Raw genomic sequence first — 10,369 nt, forward strand, 5'->3', positions numbered from 1 at the left:
TATTTAATCTTTTATATTTTATTACTTAAATTAATATAAGATATTATCTAAGTAAAAATAAGTAATAAGCCTAATATAAAAATTAATAAATTAAAAAAATATATTATAAAAGCTATCCTTAATATAAATAAAATTAATAATAAAATAATATATTTTATTAAATAAAAGGATTACTTTAACTTAGAAAGTATATAAAAACCCTTAGAATACCTTACTAATATATAATACTTTTTAAAGAACTTTTATTAATAATACTAAATAAAAATAAAATAGACTTAGGAATAATACTTTAATTAATAACCCTATAATCTTTTAGTAATTAAACCTTAGATAAGGCCTAAACCTCTAAATTATAATAAGTCTCTTTATTATAATACTCTACCTTATTTAGCTCGTCTAAGTCCTTATAATTATAATAGATTATCTTAATAGCTTTCTTATAAAGATATTTCTCTTAATAATAAAGCCGCTATAAGCGAGATAAGGCCTCTAGAAGGTCTACCTTAGTTTTCTCTTTTTATTCTTTAAGATAATCCTTCTCTTAAGAAATATAAGTAATTAAAATATATTAATATATACCTATTACCGAGGGAAATAATAACCTATAAGCTTATAAAGAAATATTACTAAAATTATAATTTATATATTTCTTCTTAATATAAAAATTATAATATTATTTTCTTTTAGCTACTATATATAAATAGCGGTTAATATAGAAGTATATAGAATACCAAGGTATCTTAAAATTAAATTTATTAATTAAGCGAGAAAGGTTATTATAGCATATAGTAATAAATTTAGGGCGAGAAGATAATTTTTCGACATAACCTAATATCGCATTAATAAAAGAAATAATTATAAGTCTAAGTTACTTATAGTAATACTTAGTCTCTAAAGCTAGCCTTAGGGATAAGATTAATAGAGGGGAAGCCTTATATTATAGCTATAATATAATTAAGGGTAATAATACTAAGTAAGAAACTAACCCTATTATATTAGCTAATCATAGGGTAAGAAAATATATAAATTAAATAAAATTAATTTAATTTCTCTTGATTATATAAGTTAAATATTAATAACTTAACTTAATTATATTTAACTTAAAGATTAGATAAATATATAGAATATACTTATTATACTTTCTTATATAGTAATTACCTTAGCTATTAATATAACTTAGTTATACTTAATACCTTAAGTATATTACTAGACGTGATATTATATTACCCTTTAAGGTTATATAATATTCTCCTTTACTAATATAAACCTATATAACCGGTTTATCCCTTAGGAAATATCCTCTCGTTATAAGATAAGTAAATAGCTATATACCTTTTAAATAATATATATTATTATTACCTATTAGCTTATTGCTCCTATAGCTTATAGCTATTTAATAATAGCATATTTAATATCTCTAAGGCTACCTATCGCAAAGAACTTTAAAAAGTAATAAGCCTAACCGATTCTATACTATTAGATAAGATTAACTTTATTAAGGCATATATTAAAGCTAGGGAAGTAAGCATAATAAAGGAAAATATCCTTTTAGGTTAATAAATAATTAAAAATTAGCTAATTTTATAATAAAAAGCGCTTATATATCTAGAGATTTAGCTAGATAAAAAGGAAATAATACCTATATTAGATAGCCTTAGCGATAAATAATATAATTCTAATAATATATTAAAGACTAATTATTATATTAGGGATCTAAGGAAAAATAAAAGCCTTTTAATTAGAAGATATTATTTTATAATATCAAAAGGGTTTAAAGTATAAGAATTAAAGATTATTTCTTTAAGCTTAAGAGTAATTAATTTAAAAGAGGAAATTAAGCGATTAAGTAAAAGTAAAACGAGAAAAGTAATATTAAATCCTAATAGAAAGTTTATAATATTAGCTAAGGCTGTAATAGCTAATAATATTATTTTAGAGCTAAATTAAGTAGCTTAAGAGATAAAAGTTATTAAAGATATAATTAAGGTAGGAGAAATAAAAGAAGATAAGAGTATAAATTCAAAGGTAGAAGAATTACTTATTATATATACTCGCGTAAGCTATATAATTAAAAGACTAAGATAATATTAAAAACTATTTAAATCCTAATAGAAAAATAAGAATTGATTTATTTTTTATATTTCTAGTGACTTATTATGAGGTAGTTAAAAATAGTAGTTTATATGGGGAAACTTTTTTTGCTTGTTGGTAGAGGGGTCTTATCGGTGGAGGGGTATCGCATGGTACCGAGCAATGAGACCTTATCACTGGCGCGTCATATTTCGTGTACGTCTCTCTTAATTCATGTCAGTTGAGTGCTAGGGTTGAGTGATCCTTCGTATCAAGCTATTCACTATCCATATGTTGGTTTAGGAGGCCTAATGAAGAACGCACTCAGGATTTAACGGAAACAGCTTGCACGATCAGCCAAATCCATGGTTGCGGCATAGCTGCTGAGCAAACCCCCAAGATACCAATAGGGTGTCTAGGCTCGATACAACTTCATGCATAGCCTAACACTTGAAGGAGCAGCAGCCTTTCCTGGTTCTGATCGTCCCGATATGGGAGCGGCTGAAACATGAAGGATTTCTAGGCATTAAGTGATAGTTGCCACGTTCCTGCGAGCTATCTGGGTAGGATTTAGGGGCTTCGTCCTGATGTAGGCCTGTTAAACTAGGCTCAGCCTGACCAAGCAACTATTATGAATAGGGTTATTGACTCACTGCCGGATAACATCCTGCAGGAAAGACTCGCATTTTCAGCATACCTGGATGCTTATCTCCAAGACAAGAAATCCCAGCGCAATGTTTGGTTGCGGTGTTGAGGAGCTAAAGAGGGGCGAGGAGATTCCGAGAAGGTTCCTACTAGGCGGGGGTTAAAACATACCCATTCCCTTCCATGGTGCAAGATCAAAAATTTTGAGGGTGGTCACGACAGAGTATTATCCGCAGGCATGTGATTATCACACACACACACATGTCTTCCCTGACTGCCTATTGATTCAGCTCGCATTTGGGAACAGATAATTGCCACGCCATCGCCTAATTGAATGAAGTTAACAGCCTATGAGCTCAACGCCCAGATGCACATAGGGACGGAAATTGTCAACCATTTGCTCATGCGTAGGCAAGAGGGAGGACAGCCCCCGAGTACATAACCTTTGAGTTTCGTAGCATGATTGACTCTGTAGGTCAGGATCCGTCACCCATTTCACAGACCTCGGTAACCCACGTGCAGCCCGTAGCTGTGATGATGTATTATCAAGTCTTCAAACGGGGCCTCTAGGCTTTTACTGCTGCTGAGAGGCGCAGCACCGCAAAAGGGTTGCAGGTGATATTGAAAGGTCTAAGGCCTGTGTGTTTATGAACAGCACAGCTCACTACATAGTATCCACATCCCAACCACCAGCAGATCGGACCATCTTGGTTATACGGTGTTAACAATTTTTCTATATCCTCATCATCATGATTTGCAAGTTCGGCCTTGAGGTATTCAACGGCTCTATTACCGCTCTCGCCATAAATTGTTACGACTACGACGCAATCGTTAGTGGAACCTCGGCGAAGACTTTCGAGCGCCTTGGTCTCTTACAGGGTCTCAACCAAGTCTTCCAGTTTGTTGGCTCCATCATTATTGCGTCGATGATCAAGCGCTGGCTCAGGAGCTTCGAGATGATCTGAATTTGCCTTGGCCCTGGTCTCATGTCTGCAGGAGGTTTCCCCATTATTCGATCCCTTCACTGCTGAACAACGTCGCAAGCGTCGGCTTGAGCGGATGATCTTTGGTCGTTTCTCTACCATGGTGCCCTCTCCAGTTTCTCTCAATGTTCTGTTCGCTCACCAGCTGCTGCATCCTCGGCTGCTTCATCTGCAAACTCGTTGCCGTGAGCTCGTATATGAGCCTCGTCTATGACAGCTATGGTGTATTAGCGACATTGTGAGTAAATACCGTAGGATCTCGAGAAATTCGGACACTCTAGCGTCGCCACAAAACTCCGTATCAGCCAATTAACCAACGGTAACTAACGGTTTAGAGGTTAAAAAGTGGAAAAGTGGAGGGGCTAGAGAGTCCGAATTTCTCGAGATGCTACGGTATAAGCTCCATCACGGTGAACACAACATAACCAGCCGGCAATGTGCCTCCAATCCAGCGATCGAATTTGCCGCCAACCCAGACGGTTAACGTGAAAGCAAGAGTTCGTCCCCGGAGCACTGCCAGTTCGGGAATACTGACATTGCCGCCGTTGAATTCCCCGGACGTATCTACTTTCAGACTTACTGGTGGGGACACCAGGTGCTGGCTGTCACAGGCACCACATAATCGCGTAACCCGAGAGTAACTGAAGTGGACGTATCCGACACGCTTCACAGCATACGTGATATAGCACGTGATACAACATCCTGTTACCCTTGATAAGGGGTAGAGCCAAGGATAAGCCAAGATACGCATACAGGTAAACGGCCTCACATCACTTCATCCCTCACAGCACTAGCTTCGCCACCCGCTACCAACCACTTTTCCGCTGCCAGCTTTCTGCCGCTCTACTTTTCTTCGATATAATTTATATTCACGATTAAGGTAGCAGAGCCCTCACCAACAGCCTGGGAATGCACCCAAGCTCGATACCTTTTGAGGAGACGGCTTTCTAGACCAGCCACTATCCGACGAGGATTTTGATCAACCTTCGAGCCGCTGACCTTTAGCGACGTTTCCTGTCAAGGTATAGCCCATCAGGGGCACACGTTGGGAACTTTGTCAAAGGTGGCATCAATCGATCAATCTTTAATTCATCATCAGGTTGAAAGTCATTTCTTAATGGTACCTCTCCATATGTAAGTTGGAATGGTAAAACTGATGTGATCTTCAGCCATTCAGTCGAGAGCTACTCAACGAAACTATAACCTTTGGTGACGATTCCAGAAAGACACCCGGGTTTGTGAAAGGAGTCAACCAGACTCTATATTGGTGTCGCTGTTTCATCTGGGCCTATGAGGCCGATAAGAACGGCGAAGAGCATTGTGTAGCAGAATATGATGTGTGCAATGGACAGGGGAGAGTGCCTTTTGGCACTAACATTCGTTTAAAAGGGGTAATGGGCGTCTTTAAGACTGATGAATAACAGCGTATATCTAGCGAAGGGGATTATACATCATCATCTATATATAGTCTGGACGACAAAGATGGTTTCTATTGGTTAATGTGGTCTCATCAATAATTCAGCATACCACGAGCAGACCACAGCTATGCCTATCAGTCTCAGCCGCAGCCCAGTCGTCCCAGACAGTCCCAGTAAAGTGTTGGATAATATCAATCGTGTTCATTCTGTGGACTCAACTACAGCTGGCGCAACCGAGTCAGATGCCGTTACCAGCGTGGCAACTGGATCACCATGCTCTTCACCGCACATCGTAAACCCTTCAACGCCAGCACATGCGTCACGGATGTCCGATCTTGCGCATCCTCTCCTCTATCAGGCTCCTTGCGAGGGTGATGGCATGCCTGTTATCGGTGGTCTAGGTGACTCCGCTCAAGCTCTATTCCAGGCGACTTTAGAATCTGGTCAAAGGGATGGACGACAATAGGTATACCTGTGCCCTCGTTTGCAACAGCATCTACCAATTTGCCTACCGAAGGCGCTGCGGGAGAAAAGGGTTCGTCAAAACATCGACAGGACTCTTCTGTGGCGGTAATCTGAATGAGAATAAGAGTCATGCCAACCCAGGATTCTCCATCATTGATCAAACCGTGAATATTCCAACATCATTATACACGATAGAAACGAGATTGGATGCTTATTTCTTCATCGCCGTTGCCGAAAACACATATCTTCAACGCCTGCAACGACAACCCTAACCATAAATGCAGGCCAAGCATCTCTCCCCCTCCAGGAAATCTATTGCAGCCCATACAATGCGATATCTGCCTATCCAGCTTTACTCACGCCCACGCCAAGCTCACGATTCTTCACACGGCACCTGCACGGTGGTATGTGTCCAAGCCCCCTCGACCGCCTGGATAATAAAGCCGGACAGGGCACCACCTTTGACGCACCCGGAGTCGAGGCCAAAGGTGTAGGAATCTTCCTAATAGCCGCGCTGAGAATCGTGGCCGTATACTATGGTGCGGCGATGGGACTTAGGGACTCGCTTCTGCTCGCGGTTCCAGATGTCGGTCCACTTGTCGCCGTCGTGGCTGTCGATAGGGATCCAGACGTCGTGATTGAGTATGGTTCTCTCGATGACGATGTTTTCGGCGGCGTCATCAGGCTCGGCCTCATCGCGACGGGACTTATTCTTTTCTTCCTCTTCTTGCTTTTTTCGCTCCCCTTCCTTCTTCTTTTTCTGCTCCTCTTTCTCCTGCTTCTATTCTTCCTTCCTGCGGAAATCGTCAGTAGGGTAGGTGAGCGTTCGTATATTCATTACGGCCCAGGGGACTTGCTGCTCAAGCTCGATACCCGGGACAAGTCCTGCGTGGACAATACACAGGTTGAGCGGGTCAACGGTGAGGATAACGGGTAAGCTCTTGAGCCAGTCCAGCTGCTCTGACGAAAGGCTCCGTGCTGTCTTTAGATCCCCAGACTCGCCTGGAGGCACCTCCGCGTCTTTCATTGCCAAGTCGGCCGCGATATCTTCCCTAGTATTATAAGCTATCTACGCCCATAGCACGCGGTCTTCGTGGTTCCCGCGGACGGCGCTGGCGTTAAGATCCATGAGGCGTTTGATGACGCCGGTAGAATCGGGACCCTTGTTGACCATGTCGCCTACTGACACGATGTGGTCTTTTGTGCTATCGAACCCGGTCTCTTCGAGGAGGGTGTTGAGCGGGTGGATCATGCCGTGGAGGTCTCCGATCACGATTATCCTCCTATTATTATCGGTGGTCGGGACGTACCCGTTAGGAAGCGTAGCCACGACGGTGATGTCCTCGGACGATGGCTGGTTATAGGAGCCGGTAGATGAGGGAAGATTGGCCTTGGGGAGGTCTACTTCGATGTCTTCGTAACTTGAGGAGATGGACGCGCGGTTGAAATCCATGGCGAATAGTACTATAGTGCAGAGGTAGACGCTCACGACAAAGAAGGCGGCGGAAGCGACGAGAACCAAGCGTCGTTGCGACTGGAAGATTGATGTGGGGATGGACATGGTCGTCATGGAATCGTCAGGTGAGCTGCCTCTCAGGAAAACAGGGATTCAGGTCGGAGGGAAGCTATTGCGACGCCATCGGTGGACGAAGGGGCATCACCATGTGGAATTCAAGCGAGATAGAGCCGTCTCTGAGGAGGAGTACATTAAGAGAAAATGCAAGGCAAGAGCACTGCAGGTGAACGGACAGGTCGGGGATCCGGGGAATGAAGGGCAGGTGGAGGGGACAGCGGCGCCAAGGGACAGCGGCCGTGGCGCGGGACTTGAGAGCACGGGCCAGGTGAGCACGGGACCAAATTCAGCTCAAAGGACGGCTCGGATTCAGCGGAGGCCAGCAGCCGTTGAGGCGGGGTTGAGTAGCGGTGATATGCAACAAAACGAAGGTACTTCATTGATAGTATGATCGGCACCTAATATTATGTACCCCTCTTTTTCCCAATCAGAGATCCTTTCCCTAAATCAGCGCACCCCCCCGGACTAACACTCGCGGGAGAGTGGACCAGACGAGATAAGCTTCAATTGGTCCAGCCGCAGTGACAGCGGACTGGTATCAATCAACCCTCGTGGTCGATCTGTCCCGTGTCATTGGCCCAGTTGCCATGTCCTACGGAAGACTCCGGTCCGCATGTGTTGCGCTCGCTTGTTTGTTGCACTCGCTTATCATACGTTATCACATCAATTCTATTTTTTTTTTTTTTTTGATGACATCGCTGTCAGCCACAGGAGCAAAGGACACAGTTGAAGACACACAGCAGTATTAAAACCCAATACTGCACGTTATCACATCAAGAAAACTCCAACACGTGCCCTTACTCTACCTCCCCAGTTGAGGGATTAATCTGATATCGGATTTGCAATGAGCCTCATCGGCTTTAGCCCTTAAGGGCATAGTGGGCGGGGTGGGTGGGCCAGTTCCACTTTGCCAAGAGGTTGAATTTCTCGAGTTTCTCCGGTATCTTTCCAGCCGAAGGGCGGACCAAGGATGGCTTCGAGACCCTGTTTGGCACCAACCATCTCTCGCACTTTCTCCTCTTCAACCTTCTCCAGCCTGCATTACTAGCTGGTGCCACTCCTGAGAGGGCTTCGCGAGTCGTTATCCTAACATCGCTCGCTCACCGCTTCGGGGAGGTCAACTTCGACGCGTACGACGGCATGGCAGCTTATGCCCAAAGTAAAACGGCCGATCTTTGGACTGCAAATGAGATTGAACGACGAATACGGAACGCAGGGTATACATGCTTGGAGCGTTCAGCCGGGAGCTGTCCAAACGGACCTGGCGCGTCATATGCCCGATGACGGGAAGAACGTCCTTGCAAGTGACCCCTACCCTGCCAAGGTCAGCAAGAATCCTGAACAAGGTGCCGCTACGAGCGCTTGTGGTGCTACTGCAGCGGCCCTTGAGAGTATGGGCGGCAAGTATCTTGAGAATTGCCAGATTGCTGGACCGTGGAAACCCTCACTCGGTCACTGGGGACCTGGGTACGGGGCTCATGCTTACGATACGGAAAAGGCAGCCAAGTTGTGGGAGAATTCCATTCGGTGAGTGGGCTTGTAATTGTATACAGGAGATGTATCTGCCAGAAAGTCGATCATCGTGAAGTCAGCTGGAGAGCCAACTTGTTTGGTCCAGGAGCGTTGTCTGGGACCTTCCAACATGAACAAGCATCTCTATGAATATTGCTGGCCGCACACCACAAATAAAAAGAAGCATCGGAAGATGATGATATCACTGTGATCGCAATATTAAGTTTAGTATCCTTCTTATGTTTTAGACACATTCATAAACGGGTAATGGGAAAGCTGGAGATAATGCTAGCGGCCGTTCATTCCCACTTGTTTGAGTTTCGTCGGTCAGGACACGACGAAACATCCGGCCTCAGGATGAGATTACTTCGTAGCCACCGAAGCCTTGTTTTACATGAGACTTTACTGAATTTTAGACTCTGGACTGTGGATACAACGGGCAATCCTGCAACTACAAGTTTACGCACGTCCCAAACTCGCTGTAGCGGTACCTCGCAATAATCCCCCCCCCCCGTGCCGCCAGCTTTTCCTAAGGAAATGGACCCCACCAACCGTTCTCGATGGCTGGTGTCGCGGGGTTGATTAAACCTTTATTCGGCAACCTGCTCTCACAGAGCATGACTTGGTACCCATTTGTGAAAAGGACTATACTTTGGATAACCTGAGTTTCAGCTATGACGGTTGTCTGCCACACCAAGTCAACTATAAAAAGCGGCAGTTTACCACCACCAGATGCTGGACATAGGCTCTAACATTGCCGTATTCAATCTATTCCATACGTTTGGGAATAGCTACATCATATGCACCAAGATGTCGGGCAGTAAGAAGACCGTCCTAGTGGTTGGTGGGACAGGAGCGCAAGGTGCTGCTGTGGTGAAAGGTGCGTGATCTCCCGCAATACTAGCTCTCCAGACTAAGCTCTTGATAGCCCTTTCTGACGATTCCGCATACGAAATCCGCGTTCTCACACGTTCCTCGGCATCCCCCGCCGCTGCCGCGCTCGCCGACCTTCCTGGTGTGGCTATCATGGAAGGGAACCCCTATGATGAAGCCACGCTGCAGCACGCCTTCGACGCCGTCGACTTCGCGTGGGTCAACACCAATGGCTTCGCCATCGGGGAGAAGAATGAGATCTACTGGGGCATACGCATGTACGAGATTGCGCGCAGCCGCGGCGTGGCGCACTTCCAGTGGGCATCGCTGCCGTATGTGTCCAAGTTGGGCGACTTCGACCCCAAATACCGTGCAGGGCACATGGACGGCAAGGGCAAGGTCGCCGACTACATCAGCGCGCAGGCGACGAGCCCTATGAAGTGGACCGTCCTGACGAGCTGCATGTATATGGAGACGCTGGCAGAGCTGCTGGCGCCGCGGCAGAGTCCTGACGATCCCGACCTGACGGTGTTTGCGGCGCCGCTGGGGAACGGGCGACCGCCGCTGATCTACCTCGCGGACCTCGGGCGATACGCACGCTGGGTGTTTGACAACCCGGACCGCAGCAACGGGATGAATCTAATGGTCGCGACGGAGAGCGTGGGCTGGGAGTACCTGGCTAAGACGTTCACAGAAGTGACGGGGAAAAAAGCTATCTTCAAGGATATATCGCTGGACGAGCTCTTCACATCCGGCGCGTTTCCGTTTCCGGATGGGAAGGTGGGACACGGTGTCTCTCCGGACGATCCCACATTGCAATCATATAGGCA

At 44.9% G+C, this 10,369-nt stretch overlaps 3 protein-coding genes across 3 annotated transcripts; 2 read left to right on the forward strand and 1 right to left on the reverse strand.

The window, feature by feature from the left end:
• Nucleotides 1-6,362: 6,362 nt before the first annotated feature.
• On the reverse strand, nt 6,363-7,142 carry NECHADRAFT_89050 (uncharacterized protein; the record flags this gene model as incomplete). The annotated part of the gene is made up of 3 exons (XM_003039570.1): nt 6,363-6,552; nt 6,655-6,861; nt 6,892-7,142. 3 exons carry the CDS (start codon nt 7,140-7,142, stop codon nt 6,363-6,365), a joined length of 648 nt encoding a protein of 215 aa, XP_003039616.1.
• Nucleotides 7,143-8,340: 1,198 nt separating this feature from the next.
• Nucleotides 8,341-8,816, forward strand: NECHADRAFT_89051 (uncharacterized protein; the record flags this gene model as incomplete). The annotated part of the gene is made up of 2 exons (XM_003039568.1): nt 8,341-8,621; nt 8,708-8,816. The coding sequence occupies 2 exons, from the start codon at nt 8,341-8,343 to the stop codon at nt 8,814-8,816; spliced, it is 390 nt and encodes a 129-aa protein (XP_003039614.1).
• A 660-nt stretch (nt 8,817-9,476) lies between these two features.
• NECHADRAFT_89052 (uncharacterized protein) lies at nt 9,477-10,319 on the forward strand (the record flags this gene model as incomplete). Its single annotated transcript, XM_003039569.1, has 2 exons — nt 9,477-9,486; nt 9,571-10,319. Coding segments are annotated over 2 exons (759 nt in total), but the record flags the coding sequence as incomplete, so codon positions are not given.
• Nucleotides 10,320-10,369: the final 50 nt, after the last annotated feature.

The sequence above is a fragment of the Fusarium vanettenii genome (genome assembly GCF_000151355.1).
Source record: "Fusarium vanettenii 77-13-4 unplaced genomic scaffold NECHAsca_89_unmapped, whole genome shotgun sequence".
Classification (NCBI taxonomy): domain Eukaryota; kingdom Fungi; phylum Ascomycota; class Sordariomycetes; order Hypocreales; family Nectriaceae; genus Fusarium; species Fusarium vanettenii.